The 18,353-nt window shown below is 46.1% G+C and overlaps 1 protein-coding gene across 1 annotated transcript in view; it reads right to left on the bottom strand.

The window, feature by feature from the left end:
* Positions 1-18,353, bottom strand: part of RAC2 (Rac family small GTPase 2) — a 97,550-nt gene that overhangs the window by 41,302 nt on the left and 37,895 nt on the right. The window contains exon 3 of the mRNA XM_088456918.1: positions 17,836-17,953. Within this exon, the coding sequence (XP_088313044.1) occupies positions 17,836-17,953 (118 nt within the window). The remainder of the gene's footprint in view (positions 1-17,835; positions 17,954-18,353) is intronic.

Below are 18,353 nucleotides of genomic sequence, written 5' to 3'. Positions count from 1 at the left end.
ACAGTCACAGCCCTTCTTGGCATGCCAGGACCAAGCTTCTTTTTCGGTGAATGTGTGTCTTAGTTGCACAAATTAAACAATCAGATGTGGCAAAACCACTTAAGGAGACTGCACTGATTAATTTGATATGCGACACTTGTACATCTGTGTGCGACTGAGTCTGAGTCAGAAAAAAATCCATACGCTACACCGTTTGGTGTAGCTCACTTGCGCCGCGCATCTTGTGCCACAAGGCATATTGAGGCTTGTTGTATGAGGACAATATCTGTAGCTTTTCATTATTTTTCTTGCCAAGAAAAGTACTGGTTGAACTATGTGAGTCTTGGTGAAAACCCACCTATTCAGCGATGAAAATGTATCCTTCAGGGTCCATAGGACTCCACAGGGAGACATTGGGGTGTAGGTGGGACCTGGAGGACCGGACAACAACAGCAAAGCTCCGGTCCTTCTCCCTATACCCCGCCCACAGCCTGAGGGCAGTTCAGTTTTGTTGGTGTCTGGCAGAAGTTGGACCACAATTATAACAGTGGGCTACATTAAGCAGCCCATGCTTTACTTTTATGATTTAATTTACTTTTTATTATTTACAAACGGGCGAGCAGCACCAGACTGTCCTCCAGACGTCTGTGCTGCCGCCCCATCACCCCTCCGTGGCGCCGTGACACCAAACCTGTGCTATATACTCTTAGTGGGGGTCCGAGTTGGACTAGCTAATAGGCTCCCCGGACCCCAGACTGCAGCCCGGAATCCAGAAGACAGGTAAGGAGGAACCCCGTTTGAGGGGACCCACGTCTTAGTAAAGTCTTGCCTACAGTCTCAGGAGACAGACTGGAGGCGCTGATGTGGACAATGGCTTGCCCACTACTCCACTAGACCACCGGGGCATAATGTTACTGACACAGAGGCATATTTTAAAGACCAGGGGACTCGGTGGTTAACACTGGCCAGGGAATAAGGCACTCTCCCTGCAGCCCCTCCCCCAGCACAGGTTGTCTTTGCACTGCCGTCTTGGTGTTCTCTGAGTTGCTCCTCACTCACCCCCCGCCCCCTCACAGATGCGCGGCAGCCATTTTAGGCAAGCAGGTCTTCGGGAAACGCTGGGCCCAGTTTCCCTGTATACCTCTCCCACCGGCCAGGTTATACAGCGCTATATCCTACCAGCCACTGTGGTCTGTGTAGTCTATTTTAGTGCCAATTGCAGACATGTAATGTTTTTTTCTGCGTTTGAATGTGACTTGTGCTAGCGCTAATCTCTACTTTCTATACTGTCAGTTATACATCTCCCTTATTTTTCAATTATACCCTGACATACTAAGGTATTGGGGGTTCATTGTACCTCACATCTGCTCTATAACTGTGAGGACTATCACATACTATATACCATGGTTGCACACTACACTGTGCCATATATAGTGCAGTTGCACACTACATTGTGCCATATTACACATATTGCAAAGTGTACATTGAACTGTATCATACTGTGTATTCTATTATTTTTGTGGCTATGGCTGGCAGAGGAAAGAATAACAAGCAGCCTGATGCTGCTCCTCCTACTCTGGTGTTTTGTAAGTCCTACTCTTCAGGCTTAGCCACAGAGGACCTCATTCAGGATGGTCTCTGTATTAATTGTTACACAGCCTCAGGTCCATCAGCCCCGGTGTCTCACCCTTAGGACCCACCCTGGGCTGCCTTTTCACAAATGCTGGCAAAACTTGTGGATCAAGTAGCTGTCTTCATGGTACAGTAGCTCCCCCTATTGGATGGCCAGAGCAGGTGATCCCTGCAAATCCTTCGCCTCCCCCATTGATACACATACTGTCTACCTCAGTACAAAACAGAGTTTGGCTAATACCTCTACGGTTTTTCAGCAAATAATGCAAAAAGATAAACCTTTACCTAATAAACCTACTAAACGTACTATAATATCTTCCCAATCCACACAGTTATCTGATTCTGAGATATCATCTGGGGAGGCAGCAGACGCAGATCTCTCTCACTCTGACTCCGTCTCAGGGAAGAGGAGCCACCCTCTAAACTAAATATACCTGCTCTTGTGAGAGCTGTTAAAACTATTCTACAAATAGAAGAGGATGAACCCGCTCCTAAGAAAAAACATGCACTTTTTAAGTTCCCTCACTCTGACCAGCTATCTGATCACATGAGTGAAGCTTGGTATATACAGAAAGTGATGCGGACTCCTGACCTCCATTGAACTCTCAGTGGGGTATAAATATCAGAATACCCCATCTACACATCATCCCCTTAATGAAGTCTTAGGACGAAACGCGTTGGTGACTACAGATCAGGGCTGTCTTAACAGCAGTATAGGCCATGGGCAAAGCAATGCACAGGGTCCCCTACCCACCCATTCATGGGCAAAAATGTAAATGGTCAATAAAATTAAACATTTAGATTTAGTAGTACTTTCAACAAAATCAGTCAGACTTTTGATTAAAAAAATAGAAAGGTTTGGCTGACCCTGGCGCTCACTATGTATACTGTGCCTGGGTAATTGATAGGCTGCAGCTGCCCAAAAAAGAAAAGTTGTGCAATCTTTCCAAAATGACTATAAAACAGAGGCGCTGGAGAGCTAGTGGTTGCTCCTGGTAACCAGAGGAGTGGAGTTGGAACTGAGAAGCCGTCCTTTGCAGTCAAATCAAGTACCTGCAACTTTTTTGTCCCCACAAGTAAATAAATATCCCACAGCAGGACTGGAGATTGGCTGCTGTGTATAAGCAGTTGTGTCTCTCACACTGCCCCGGGGCTTGTTGCTCAGCTGCAGCGCAGCCCTTACCTTTGCGGTGCGGGTGGGTGCGTGCGCCTGTGGCCGGGTCGGCAGTTTGAGTCGGGACAGAGGCAGTGGCAGAGGAATTTCCTCTGAAGAGGCAGAGACCGGGATGGGTCCTACGGGTCCAGGAGTCGACTGGCAGCGGCTGGGCAGCACACAGCAGCAGCCCTCAAGGCAAGGCAACGCCCAAACTGCCTGGCCCTGGGGGGAGCTGCTGCTGCTCAACCAGTCAGCAGTCATCTCTCACACTCAGAGAGACACTGTCTGACTGGTCTGAAGCCGGCGGAGGAAGTGGAAGAACGGGGGTGAGTACTTGTCACCCCTTGAGGAGGAGCGGAGGAATACAGTGCACCGGCTTTAATTTACCAACTGACCGCGGCTGCAGGGGTGCGGGTTGAGAGGGCCCTAGAAGCTTCGGGCCCTTGGGCAACTGCCCAACAAGCCCAATGGAAGAGACGGCCCTGCTACAGATAGACGTATAGAAATCTATATACTCTCTTATAGGAGCTATTACTCATCCTGCTAGGGCTAAGACCTGGGTAACAAAAGCCATTGAGAGTTGGGCAAAGGCCCTAGAAGAGACTTTTCCCCCTGATGCTTCGAGAGAACAGTTGTCCTACATATCTCACATTAGAGATGAAGCCTTCTACTTAGGTGAAGCAGCTATGGATATGGCTCTCCTGGCCTCCATGATATCTGCCACTTCGGTAGTGGCCCGATGTATCCTTTGGCTACGTTCCTGGAAAGCAGATTCAGAATCAAAACTGGCTCTAGAGTCTCTGCCTTATGCAGGAGACATCCTATTTGGTCCAGAATTAGATAAAATTGTCACTACTTTGGCAGCTAACAAGACGGCGATCCTGCCCTCTGCATATAATACAATACAGCGGACGTCATCCTTTCGGTCCTTTCGCCCTCAGGGCCTGATTCAGACCCGTTCGCTAAGCTGCATTCGCACATAGTCTGCCGAATTTTGCAATGCGTGCATGAGTATAAGACGCAGTTCGCGTGCGCAAACTAGTCCATGTGATCGGAAAGTGTTCGCACGCTGTAGATCATAGTGATTTTACTGTAGTGTCAGCGGGGAGTATCGTTCCTTTATTAATTATTTATTTTTGCAAACATACACAGAGTTTGCTTACGCCGCTGCATCACTTCAGTAACATATTTTTAACAGGTTCCAGCGCCAGATATCGATTGGTGCACACTGTACATACAGTAGATGCCTCGCTAGAATGAGTGACAGGACGAGCCATTTGTGGGTGGTAACAGGGGTTGGTCCATGGAAACGGGAGTGTGGTGGTGTGAACGCAGGCGTGTTTGTGCGTCTGAACGCCATTTCAGAGGCATGCATAAATAAGACGCAGCGTCATAATACACGTCACATGGCTGAATTACACACTGAAGCACTCGCAGTGCTTGCGGTAGGGTATGGTCAGCCACAAGTGCTGCGTATGGGTCTGATGTTACTTGATGTTACCGACTGTTGCATACACTTCCTGGAGATGACGTGTATTACTAAGGGAAAGTGGGCGTCTTATGACAGGCTGGTGGGTGTCTAAATACACACACTGATCGCATGCCAAGGCATAGTGGGCGTGCTAATGTCTTGCTGTGCGATCACCGGATTTGCATACTTTGGCAGCTGACTGCTGCGTGCGAACGCATCTAACGAGCGTGTCTGAATCGGGCCCTCAGGGCAAAGCCAAGATCAGTCCTTTCCACGGCAACAGACATCAGCCAAGGTCTCCAAGCCTAGGGTCAAACAAGCCTGGGCTACTAGACGTCCACCTGCCAAGTCTGAGGACAAGCCTGCAGCCTGATGGGGCAGGCCTCTCCCTGGGGGCTCCCAGGGTGGGAGGCCGACTTCTTCAATTTGTCCAAGTTTGATATCAAACCTCGTCAGATGCCTGGGTAAGAGAAGTGGTCTTCCACGAATATGCCCTCCCCTTCTTGAGGAAACCCCCCCAACAGTTCTTTTGCACAGGACCTCCATCAGACTCAACCAAGGCCCTGCTGCTCCAAAAAGCCATTTAGTCCTTACTGAATTCCGTAGTAATAATTTGGGTCCCCTCCTCACAGGGCTATTATTCCTCCCTTTTCTTAGTTCAGAAACCCAATGGGTCTCATCGGCCTATCCTCAATCTCAAGTCTCTGAACAGGTTTATCAGGGTGCCCTGGTTTCGGATGGAAACCCTCTGTTCTATTATCCTAGCTATGGAGCCTGGATATTTTATGGTATTTCTAGACATTTAGGATGCTTACCTATATGTACCTATAGCGCCTTCTCATTAACAATATCTCCTGTTTGCTACACTGCAGCAACATTACCAATTCCAGGCTCTGCCATTGGGCCTCTCAATGGCCCCTTGGGTCTTTACCAAGATCATGGCAGTTATGGTGGCCTCTCATTGTCGTCAATGGTTCAGACTGCTCCCATACCTGGAAGATCTCTTGCTGTTTGCCAGCTCCCCAGAGACTCTTCACCGCCATCTGCAGGAAACCATTGCCTTTCAGCAAATACAAGGTTGGCTGATCAACTGGAAAAAGTCTTCCCTGACACCCTCTCAACAGATGGTAAATTTGGGAGCCCTCCTGGACTCTCGAGTTCAGAGAATCTTCCTAAAGGACAAGATTTCAGCACTGCAGCACAGGCTGCGCAGACTGCTCCACAATTGCCGAATGCCAATTCACTCTGCAATGCAGGCCTTGGGATCAATGGTGTCCACCTTCGACATGGTGGAATTCGCCCAATTTCACTCCAGGCTGCTACAACACCTGATCCTCTCCAGGTGGAAGGGGCTACCCTACCTACTCAGATCCCAGATGATGAGCCTCCCCCCAGAAGTTCGCCTGTCCCTAGCCTGGTGGCTACAGACTTCCCATTTGAACAAGGGTCATTCCTTTTGGATCCCGGACTGGGCTTTCCTCACCACAGATGCAAGCCTTTAAGGGTGGTGCTCAGTAACCAGCCAGCACTCCTTCCAGGGCTGATGGTCCCCAGTCGAGGCAGTGCTGCCAATCAATATCCTGGAACTTCAAACTATTTACAGAGCTCTCACTCTAGCTCAGAGCATTCCAAACAAAAAGCCAGTACAAGTACAGTCCAACAACGCCACGGCTGTGGCCTACCTCAATCACCAAGGGGGCACTCGAATTCAGTCAGCAATGACAGAAGTGTCCCACATTCTCACACAGGCCGAACGCAATCTCCCAGCCATCTCTGTAGTGTTCATCCCGGGGATTCTCAATTGGGAAGCGGATTTCCTCAGCCATCACGTGCACACAGGAGAATGGTCTCTACATCCAGAAGTATTTCAGCTTCTAGTGGACAAATTGGGTCTTCCAGAAGTGGATCTCATGGCCTCAAGACACAACCACAAACTTCCAGTTTATGGAGCCAGAACAAAGGACCCCGATGCGGCCTTCATTGATGCCTTGTCTGTAAAATGGAACTTAGCATATCTCTTCACTCCAATATCCCTGCTTCCTTGAGTGCTTCGGAAGTTCAGACAGGAGGGGGGCACAGTCCTGTTGATAGCTCCGGCTTGGCCCAGACATCATTGGTACTCTGATCTTCAAAGGCTCTCCATAGACGTTCCTCTTCAACTTCCTCTACAAGTAGACCTGTTGTCCCAGGGTCCATGTCTACATCTGGACCTGGCCTGTCTATCTCTAATGGCGTGGCTTTTGAGACATTCCTCCTAACGGCTAAGGGAGCGGCTTAACTAGGGTATTTGGAGCCTAGGGCAAATTGAAAAATGGAGCCCCTCGCACCCTATATGCGCCCGCAATGAAAAATGGGCGTGGTCACAAGTGGCGTGGCCACTTAAAAATGGGGCATGTCAACATGACTCACACCCCTTTCTCATCACTATAAACATTCCTTTCCATTCCATATGCACCTTAATGCAGTGCCCCATATACAGTCCCCCCTATGCAGTGCCCCCAGTAGTGGTACCCCAGTAGTGCCCCTTATACAGTACCCCCAGTATGCAATGTCCCCAGTAGTGGTCCCTCTTATGCAGGCCCCCAGTAGTGCCCCTTATACAGTACCCCCAGTTGTGGTCCCCTTTATGCAGCCCCCCATTAGTTCCCCTTATACAGTGCCCCCAGTATTGGTCCCCCTTATGCAGGCCCCAGTAGTGTCCCTTATATAGTGCCCCCAGTAGTGGTCCCCCTTATGCAGGCCCCCAGTAGTGATGCCCCTGATACAGTGCCCTATGCAGTACCCCCAGTAGTGCCCCTTATACAGTGCCCCCAGTAGTGGTCCCCCTTATGCAGGCCCCAGTAGTGATCCCTTTTCCAGTGCCCCTTATACAGTGCCCCCTCTAGTGGTCCTCCTTATTCAGTGCCCCCAGTAGTAGTCCCCACAATGCAGTGCCCTCAGTAGTGGTACCCCCTATGCAGTGCCCTTTAGATGGTGCCCCCAGTAGTGGTCCCCCCTATGCAGTGCCCCCAGTAGCGGTCCCCCGATGCAGTGCCCCCAGTAGTAGTGCCCCCAGCAGAGGTCCCCCCATCAGTGCCCCAAGTAGTGGTCCCCCTGATGCAGTGCCCCCAGTAGTAGTCCCCAGTAGATGTCCCCCCCCCTATGTAGTGCCCCCAGTAGTAGTCCCCCCCAATAGAGCCCCCCCGCTGATGTAGTGCCCCCAGTGGTGCTGACACACAAGTAAAAAATACCAGATCCTGTGCCCGTGTGGACTAACATTATACGCTTCGATCAAAGCGATGAAGGTTTTCTCTTCTCCACTACAAATTAAGAATAAATCATCAATGAAGCATGTAAACAGTATTATCTGATCACTAATCACTGGATCGTTGAAAAATACTTCAAATATAGGAGCATATTTTAGTTGACTGTCCACTAAGTGCTTTATTTTGTCGTGGTCACTACTGCTCATGGATAAGTTTTAAGTTCTAAACTATGATTAGACAAAATAAAGCACTTAGTGGACAGAAGGCTAAAATATGCTCCTATATTTGAATATGATTACTATATAACTATTGAGAGCTCCTTGATATTTAGTGATAGTGACTGGGAGAGTCAGATATAAGTAACAACCGTTGGATACATTAGTAAACACTTATATGCTAACATTAGCAACAAATTAATATACAGATACAGTTACCAGAACGCCAAGGATAGTATCTCTGATAAAACTAGATAGGAACATTTTACTGCTTTTTTGTCTTCAGTCCATTTTAGACATAGAACAGTGGGCCTGATTCAGAGCCGGACGCTCTTTCAGAGCGATCGCTCTGAGGCCCTCATTCAGACCCGGACGCAAGTGGCCGTTCGTACGTTCGGCGTACGTACTGAAATATGTTAATTTAAGCGCTCACTCGTAATTTCGAACGCAGCTAAACTTCCTCCCCAAAGTCTACCGACCCCTCCTCTAACTAACGAGCGTGCCAAATAGTGAGCATATATCCCCAATGTGGCTTGCAGGGAACGCACGAACAAGTACAAACCGGAAGTGGGCCTGTCAGATTCCGATTACCTGCTCGTTTATTCTGCCTACCTCCCTCAATCGTATCATGCCAATCAATATATCAATTCGCTTAATTGCTCGTCATTTGTTTTTTTTTGTTTTGTTTTTACATGCAATAAACTTTACTCTTGTCCGTGTTTGTGTTTTCCCGCAGAATAGGTACGGCTTAAACATTCGCTTTTATTTGTCAAAATACATGTTTGAGGCAATTATCCATTTGTTTTCTTTGATTTTACCCACGCATATTTTACTTGGTTCATTTCTTTATTTAAATTAGCTTACGCATGTCACTGCATCAAGCCTATCATAACTCTCAATAGATTTGTGGCCCTGTCGAACACATGACTCATACACTAACCAATAGAATTGGTCCTGTTAATTACCCAAATACATTAGCCAATCAAATTTTTTTTCTGGTCTTTATTAAAATTGTTTTATTAAAAATACCCCATTGCCATCATGAGAGCCTCGGCATTCACCAGGCGCGAACTCATGGTCTTAACCGAGGTGATGGACAGGCAGATCACCAGGCAGCCTCCCCCCATCACCAATCGGAAAAAGCGTTCAGCATATGCAGAGGTACGTGGCCGCCTGCGTTCCTTCGGCTCATGCCGCCAGATCGGCCAGCTGGAGCGCAGGTGGTCCAACCTGCAACGGCGGACGCCCCGCTTGCTGGCATGCTTTCGCATGCAGATAGCGGAAAGTAAGTTTTTTTTGACTGTGGTTTTCATGTTTATCTTTGTGGCCCTAACTGCATGTGCATGTTTTCATATATGGCCTATTTATTATTTGTACTCATATCTGCATGTGCATGTTTTCATGTATGGCCTATTTATTATTTGTACTCATATCTGCATGTGCATGTTTTCATGTATGGCCTATTTATTATTTGTACTCATATCTGCATGTGCATGTTTTCATGTATGGCCTATTTATTATTTGTACTCATATCTGCATGTGCATGTTTTCATGTATGGCCTATTTATTATTTGTACTCATATCTTCATGTCATGTTTTCATGCATGGCCTATTTATTATTTGTACTCATATCTGCATGTGCATGTTTACATTTTTTGGGGTTTAACAATTAGCGTTTAACAAGGTGATGTTCTAAACTAACCTCAATTTGTTTTCCATCATTTAGGGGCAGAGCGAAGACTACGGCGTCATTGCCGTCAAAGACGGCGCTCTCGGCCCCTCTCCCCAACCCCCAGGCAAACATCCTCACCCCAAAATACCCTAAATTCCCCCTCCTCCCCAGCCTGCACAGACCCTGTCGCACATCCGTCTGTGCTACTTCCCCTCCATCCCAATTCCCCCTCCCCTCCAACCACCCCTCTCGTGACTAACCCCTCCCCTGAATCCGTAATCACCCCTCCCACCTCGTTGGGGAATGTGGCCACCTCCGAGGAGGACGAGGGAGTTGGTTCTGGGCCAGCCGTCATTTTGAATGGTATGTTTCCCTTTTAACCTTTTTTGTGTTTTAAAATGTTTGGATCTAATCCTGTGTCTGTGCCTTTTCCTTTTTTTGGTTTGTCACAAGTTTGGGTATATCTCTGTTTGTCTTTACCTTTTACTGCTGATTTCCCCATACACATATCCCACATGGCAAAACTGTATTTTTTATTTTTTTTATTTTTGGGTGTCCATTTTTGTGTCCTTTGGTTTTTTGGGTTAAATGTGCTTTTGGTCACAATATTGTCATTTTTGGATAGCTTTGTTTTGCTTGTTTTTTCTGGGTGTTTCATTAATTATGTATTAAGCCCCACACTTTTCTAACCCACAGAGGACCAGAGGCGTTTGGCGGACCTAGCCGGGTGCATCCAAGTGATGCGGGGCCACGTGATCGGCCTGCTGGTGGTCCTTGACCGTATGGCTGGGATCCTGCGTCCATAATTTTTTATTTTCAAACAAAATTATTTTTCCTAATAAAAATTTTAAAGTTAGAGTTCAGTCTCATTCCTTGTCTCCAAATCTTAGATTGTTTACACTGACATAAGTAGACTCTTGCAGCAAGTATTTGCAATTAATGTCACTAAGATTGTGAGTTGTAGATTTTTAGAAAACAGGCACATGAAACAGCTAACAGTAACAATCTGCTTGGGGGTTTTTTTTGTGTTACAATTTTTATATTAGTACATTTTACATGTTCCAATTTGGGGGGCAACCTGCTTAGCCCGAGATTCCAAAGCCAACTGATTGTACATAATACCTTTTGGTGTTGGTTTTGACCCAGAAAGCATATTTAAATTTTGATCAAATTGCGACATTACAGGATTAACCCTTAAGCAATTTTAACGTGGGTGAACCTGGTTACACTTGCTTGCAATGTTCAAGAAAATTAGCAAAATTACACTCTCAAAAAATGTATTCAACACATAACTAAAAAACCAAAGTGTTGGCTCACAAACAATACACACAGTGATAACAAAAAGTACAACCCATCAAACACCATATGAAAAAAGTAAAGAAAAATCAAGAACTGGTTGACGAATGAGCATGCCAACATGATTCCACAAATGTTGCGTTGCAATATTGGGTCCAGAATATATATCCAATGTGTCCCCATGAAGGTTTGTTTTGGGTAGCAGGAAGTAGTCATCGCTTCAGTCCCAAAGATTATGAAATCAAACAGAAGATGGGAAAAAATAAACAAATTAATTAGATGGTCTCCCAAAATCCTTAACACATTGTGTCAAAGAACTTCTTTTGTGCCAATAATTACCTAAAATATCATCCACATCACATCATCGCGTATGGCCCCCCCACATACTGACCTCCGACCAACCTCGGGGGGGCCATCCTCAGGCAAGGCATCCTCTGGCTGCATTGGGACACCACTCCTTATGGCGATGTTGTGAAATATCCCACACAGGACCACAATTTTCAAAACCATATCCGGCAAATACATGAGCTCGCCAGCAGAGCGGTGGAGGCATCTGAATCGGCCTTTTAAAAGGCCGATACAGCGCTCCACCACTTGTCTGGTGGCTGTAAGTGCGGAATTAAAATTACTTTGTGGCCCTGGTGTGGGAGCCAAATAAGGAGTGAGCAGCCAGGGCGTGCAAGGGTAGCCACTGTCTCCTGTGAAAAAGAAGTGACAACATCAGGATCATTGTGTATCAAGCTTAACATTGTTATGTACTAAAGGTCTCCACTTACCCAGAAGCCATGCATCACCAGCTTGTAGGTTGTTTAATTTTTGCCATATCCCTGATTGCCGGATGATGAATGAGTCATGTGCACTTCCGTGTAATTTTGCATTCAGGGACAGGATCTGGATGGAGGCATCACATACCACCATTACATTCAGGGAGTGATAGTGTTTGCGTTTGCGAAAAATGGCCTCCAGCCGTGCTGGAGGCTGAAGTGGTATGTGAGTACCATCCACAACCCCTATGATGTGTGGGAAGCCAGCTATTTGGTAAAAATTGGCCTTGGCCACACTAAGGGCACCCATATCCAAAGGCATTTGAATAAAATGATGGAGGTGCTTGAAAAGGGCCTCCATCACTGCCCTCAGGATCCTGGAAAAGGAGGATTGGGAGATTCCCGCAACTATTTCCACCGTTGTTTGAAACGATCCTGAGGCACAGAAATGTAACACCGCCATAAATTGCGTAAGTGGTGGTATTGCTGTAGGACTGTCAATTTGCCGCTCAAGATCACTCTCTATTAATGAGAGAGTGTCTGTGATTATTTGGGGCGGAAGACGGTAGCGTCTTAACACCTCATCATCGGGCATTCCAAAAAGGGTGACACGTGTTCGATATATCTGGGGCCTTGCACGCCTACGATGCCTACGCCTAGGATGAGATTGAGGTTGGTCGGCTTCCGGGAGCATGGCCAGAACAATCCGACCAAGATCAACCTGAAATGGCAAGAATTGAATGTAAGGTTTTTTTGCCCAAAAAATTTTTAAAAATTACTTATCTTTACGATACAATCCAATGATGCTTACATGCCGGGGTATTGTCATGATTTACAAAACCTAAAAATAAAAACAAACAAACAATGCAAAAATTTAGGGTGGCCATTTAGGAATCTAAATTGGGTGCAATACAAAACATAAAAGGGGATAAACACACATTTCGGCAAAGAGCAAAACGACAGTGCGCAGACTACCACAATTTGGGCCCCAAATTCTTTAAAAATTTCTAACGGGAAATCACAACCAATTTCAATACAGAAAATAACCAGATAAAAATGCGCTAATTAGTTCGCAAATACAAAACAGAAAATAACCAGATAAAAATGCGCTAATTAGTTCGCTATTACAAGACAGAAAATAACCAGATAAAAATGCGCTAATTAGTTCGCAAATACAATACAGAAAATAACCAGATAAAAATGCACTAATTAGTTCGCAATTACAAGACAGAAAATAAGCGGATAAAAATGCTCTAATTAGTTCGCAATTACAAGACAGAAAATAACCAGATAAAAATGCGCTAATTAGTTCATACATTTAGGAATCACAAAACCAAAGGTTAAAAGTGTAAGGTCAAACAAAGTTGCGTTAAAGAAAATATGAACATTTAATAAACAAGTGAAAAAACAAACTTACCAATAGAGGATATATAAGTCACCGGATAAAAAGGTCGTTGGGGCAGAGCCAAAAGAAACCTACCAAAGGAGAATTTGAAAAAAATTAGCACCCCAAATTTATCAAAAAGAAGGATACACAAAGTGAACAAAAGGAAGACGGCCAAAAACTTACCAAAAAATTACACGACAAATAAAACAACCACACTAAAAAAAGCGAACGGAAAGAAAAACTCCAAAAAGACACACTGAAAAAAACTCCAAACACCGCCAAATACAAATCCCACCAACAATCCACTCCGACCAACGTAACCTCCAACAACCAACACCCGCCACCTCGACTCGAGATGCCCCAAGCCATAAATAGTGTTTATTTTCCCGCACAAATTAAGGAGGGATCATAGGAACGCACAATCAATGATGCGGATGAAAAATAAGGATGCATGTATAAATACGTCATGACCCAAAAAAAACGTTCTGGTGTATTTCTTGTTTGGAGGTAAGAAATGGCTACAGACCAGGGAAACAATGGCCAAGAGTCGGCCGGTAAGTTTTTCAGGCATTTGCAAACAAGGATTATTTTGAAACATAATATAGTGAAAGTTTGCAAGCTTAAATTTCTCAACATTTAAACAAATAGGTGAGGAGGATGACATGGAAGAGGCTGCTGGGCCCAGTATTCCGGGCAAAGCAGGGAAAAAGAAAAGGCAGCCACAATTCACAAGAAAGGAGATGGAGGTTTTGGTTCGGAAATGTGTGGACATCCTGCCACAGGCAGACAGGAATATGGGTGCAAGCCAGAAGTGGAGAATGTGGGAGGAGATAGCCAGTGCTGTCAATAGGGTGGGTGATTATGTCCGTCTAGCCCGGGATGTCAAACGGCGGTAAGTAAAAACTTGACCCCCCTAAAACCAAAAAAAAAAAAACAACAGGAATAATGGTTACTTTTTCACCCACAGATGGCAAGACTTCAAATATCGCCTGAAACAAAAAATGGCAGACAGGGCTAGGCATGCAAGGGGGACAGGTGGGGGTCCCACCCCTGTGTCATTGGAGTTGAATGATTTGGAAGAGCTGGCACAGGGGTGTGTGCAGGCTGTGGAGGTGTTTGGCGTGTCGAACATGGATACGGACATGCCAGACTTTGCGGCTCCTCATGTTGTCCCAGGTAAATATTGTGATGTAACCAACTCTGAAATGTTATTGTGCCAATATGTAGATTCTAATGTGACTCTTTTCTCATTTTTCACACAGAGACACAGGCGGATGAGTCTGCTCCAGAGGGGAGCCTTGGCCGCAGAATTTCTGCTGGCTCTGCAGGGGAGGAACCAGTACATCCGGCTGAGGACCCTGCAGAAGCCAGTCCAGGGCAATCCCCCTCGCAGGCAGTGGCACTCCTCACAGAACTCAATTTTAAATCGGATTTCCATACGTTGATTCTGCAGAGGATGGACGCCAGTCTGCTACGGGTGGCTGAGGCCCTGGAGCAAAATGCTGCGGCCAACGTGACCATTGGTCAGGCCCTGGCGGAAAATACCAGGGCCAACATCCGCATCGCCAATGCCCTGGAGCAGCTCGTTCGCCGGGACATGGTGGAGCCGACCTCCCTTCCTGCCGAAACATCAGGATCCTCCACCTCTGGCACAACATCAGCCAATCCTCCAAATGTGCCTAGCCCTGTGCCTAGTCCAGAGGCCACAACATCTGCCTCTGGACAGGCCAGCCCGATGACATACCGGACCCGGTCTGGCGCCCACCCTCCCCCAGCCAAACGGGGGAAAAAACGTTGACAGCACTGGCTACTTTTCCCACACTCCTTCTGTGCTTGCCCCATATTCCTTTCTGGCCAAAACTTCCCTCTCCTTTCTTGTGAATTGTTTTTAATTTTTTGTTTTGTTTCCATACCTTTTATGTTTGGCCAAATTAAAATTTTTATTGGAATAACACTGCCAAAAAAGTTTGGGCCAAAAATGGGCCAGAAAATGTTTTTATTTTCTAATAAATTTTGAAAAAATTTTCGACATTGTATTCTGACATTATTTTATAAATGGTTTACAGTTAATCATGGCCCACAAGGCAAAAACGACCTCCCAAAAAACAAAAAAAAAATTGTAAAATAAAGGGCTCTTTAAGGAACACTTTAAAAATTACATAAGGATGCAAATTCTCCTGACCAAAGCAAAATGGTAAAATACACACAAACATGATGACATTATTGTTACAATAGCACAAATACAAAATACCATAAAAAAAAAACATACCTACAAATGTACGCTAATTGATTGTGTAATCCTGAAATTAGCAGCTATGATTTCCACCTGCGTACGGTTTTGTGCTAACCAAAAAAACTCTTTTCAAAACACATTACAAGCTGGTTTTCAATTCAAAATTGATTGTTTTTCTCACAAGCCGTGATTAATCGATGAAACATCGTGGAGGCCCGGGACGGAGGAGAAGGCCATCGCCAATGTGGTCGAGTAATCCAGACCCCAAGCTGTGCGAGCAGTTTGAACGGAAAGAGGATCATCCAGTGACGTATGACTTGGTACGAACACATTTGACGTTCGCATCAGATAATGTATGTACGCCCCAAAAACGCCTCGCCACGCCTGCGTTTTTCCATCTCCACCCCCGTCAACGCCCAAAAACGCCCTGTTCTGTCAATCACATTTGACATGTCACTTCCTGTTCGCAATTTGACGAACGAGACAAAAAAAGCTCGCAATCTGCCGTACGCAGATGCGCAGTGTTACACCGACGCATGCGCGGTTTCCCAACATCGGAACGCAACGAGCGTACTGCTGTTAACGAGCGGCTCTGAATGAGGGCCTGAATCAGTGCCCGCCTATTGTATTTTTAGAGCGGCCTTCTGGCCGCTCGCATAGCTGTGGGTAACCACCCACAACTAGTGCGAGCGGCCAGGATGATGGTCGCGATGGTCAAGACCATCACGACCATCAGACTTGCGACAAGACCCTTGTGGTAGGGTCTCGTTGCCGCAAGTCCCAGTGGACTTCTTGCTCTTACAGAGCAAGAAGTCCACCCACTGACATCACTTGTGATGTCAGTGGGGCCGGCCCTAGACGGTAGGCGTTCCCATGGGAACGCCTCCATCTGGGCAGCCACGCCCCCGGCGCGCCCACCAAAGGGGGCATGCTGTCACTCAACATCGACAGCACGCCCCCTTTGTAGCGAGACCCGGAGCGACGGCTTGCCCGTCGCTATCCGGGTCTCGCGCATGCGCACGACAGAGCCGCCTCAGTCATGCGCATGCGCACTGGGCCAACATTGACCCGCATGCGAGCGCTCAGCACTCGCGAGCGGGTCTGAATCAGGGCCAGAGATAGTACTATAAACATAGGTATTAACCATTATCTAATAGAGATAGTACTATCAATGCGGCACTATATAATATTATTATTATTGAACAAATGAAATAAACATAACTACCAGTGGTTCATAGTAAGCAACTTGATTTTAGATTTATTTCTCACAATATATATATATATACTTTTTATAAAAAAATTTCACACATCTATTATATGGATGTTTTGTCAATATGTGTACACTTTGTGTTTGTGTTAAGTATTTATATTTCGCTTAGGGTAAATGTCTCTCTAAACAGTTGAAGTATTTTAATTAACATAAATAAAAGCTATATTTTACGTAAATTTTGGTCCAGGTGCACTGCCAATTAGACTTCTTTTTCTTCTCTTTTGGTCTCTATTTCGGATTAAGTCTGGTGGTGGCACATCCCAGATAACTTTAATTAAATGAGTAGTTGGTAATTTTTGAATTTTTGGACCAGCTTCTAATTATAAAAGTGAATATTTATCAAGGTTATTTATCTTGTGCGGAGGATATTATTTTGGTTTAAAATGTAAATGCAGCAGAAGGTGTCTGTATGAAATAGACACATCCTTGCTGCATTTGCGATCTGAGTGCAGCGTCCGTAGACGCTGCCTCTGATCACCATCATAACCATTGCGACCAATGGTCACGATTGTTGCTTCAACGACAAGGCGCCAGTAGCTGAGGCTTACCTCAGCCTGGCCGGTGCCTGGTCACTTGCGAGGCCAGGAAAACTGTCAATAACAGGTGTCCAGCGGCACCTGTTCCCGGATGGGAGCTCAGCTGCCGTGGCTCTGGGTTCTACTGCATGCAGTGCAGAGCAGCTCCCGAGTCCCCTCATCAGGGTTATGTGATACACCACGTCCATGACGCTAATGAAGGGACTCGGAAGCAGCTCTGCCAGAATTGGGAGGTCAGGCGAGTAATCAGGGGTGGGGAGGGAGGCAGTAGGCTCCGTGTGGCTTGGGTGGTAGGTTCTGTGTGACTTGAGGGGGGGGGGAAGGAGTAGGCTCTGTCTGGCTTGGGTGGACAGGGGTAGGCTCGGTGTGGTTTTCAGGGGGCCCCCACAAGCCTTAATCCGGCCCTGACAGTGAGTGTTTATATATGTTTGCATATTTTGGTACAAATGCAATGCAGGTTGTTATGCAGGTTGTTAATCAGGCTAGACTCACAAACTGTAGAAAATAAATGTATTTATTTAAAAAAATATTTTTTGTGGTTGATTATATTATTACCATTGTGATAACAGAAAAGGTAGTTCGCCAATTAGTTTCCCCTAAGTTTGGCCATGCCCCCTTCGCTGGCACCGAGGCCTGCAAAATGTCTCAGCAGCCCTGCAGGTGGCAAAGCTGGTAACATCTAAATAAATACTCCATCTGCAAGCCTGGATCTAGTTTAAATACCGTCCTGCAAGACAAAATATGCACCTCAGCGGGCAGCAACATGTTGTGCACTACATGAAATTGTTCAAATACAGAAATGTTTCGATATGTGCATGCAGCTCTGTACTTAAACTACCTTATTATGACTTTGTTTTTTGTTTTTTTGTGTGCTCTAAGTTATATTATTCCATTTTGGAGAGCTGCAGGTGCAGTGTCCCATGGTACCTACCCTGGAACTTATAGCGTTACATGTCACTACCTATATGATTATACATACTGTCTGTGGGTAGGAAAGTGGTCTCAAACGGTCATAGTCTTCCTGTCCTGCTGTATCCCATAATCCCAGATTCACTGGTTTACTGTCCACCATCACATTAGCTGAATAGTTATCGAACCTATCGGAGAAAGGCAATATGATTACTTATTTACACTGTTGTTTTACTCACATGCTCCCTGCTCCTAATTCAAGTCACATTAAATTATCTGCAAATTGTTATGACCTGATGATTTTATACAGACCCGTACCTAGCTATGGGCAACCGGTGCCATCACACAGAGCACAGAAGTACTATGGGCGGCACCGTTGCCCCCTCCACCCAGCCCTTGCTCCTGGCTAACAAGGTGCCCAGAACGTCACCCTGCAGTCAGGATTGCTGCTGCAGCCCCCTCCAGAGGGGAACCCTGCACACTATATGCAGGACGCCCGGTCAGTCAATAATGTACCGGAGCTGCCGGTAACGCCCCCTCTGTGCAACGTCATGACGTTGCTCGCTCAGTGGGCGGGTCCAACACAGT

The sequence above is a fragment of the Taudactylus pleione genome, unplaced genomic scaffold, assembly GCF_031769625.1.
Source record: "Taudactylus pleione unplaced genomic scaffold, aTauple2 ptg000726l, whole genome shotgun sequence".
In the NCBI taxonomy this organism is placed as follows: Eukaryota; Metazoa; Chordata; class Amphibia; order Anura; family Myobatrachidae; genus Taudactylus; species Taudactylus pleione.
The sequence above is the reverse complement of the archived record's forward strand: the minus strand, read 5'-3'. Positions and strand labels throughout refer to the sequence as shown.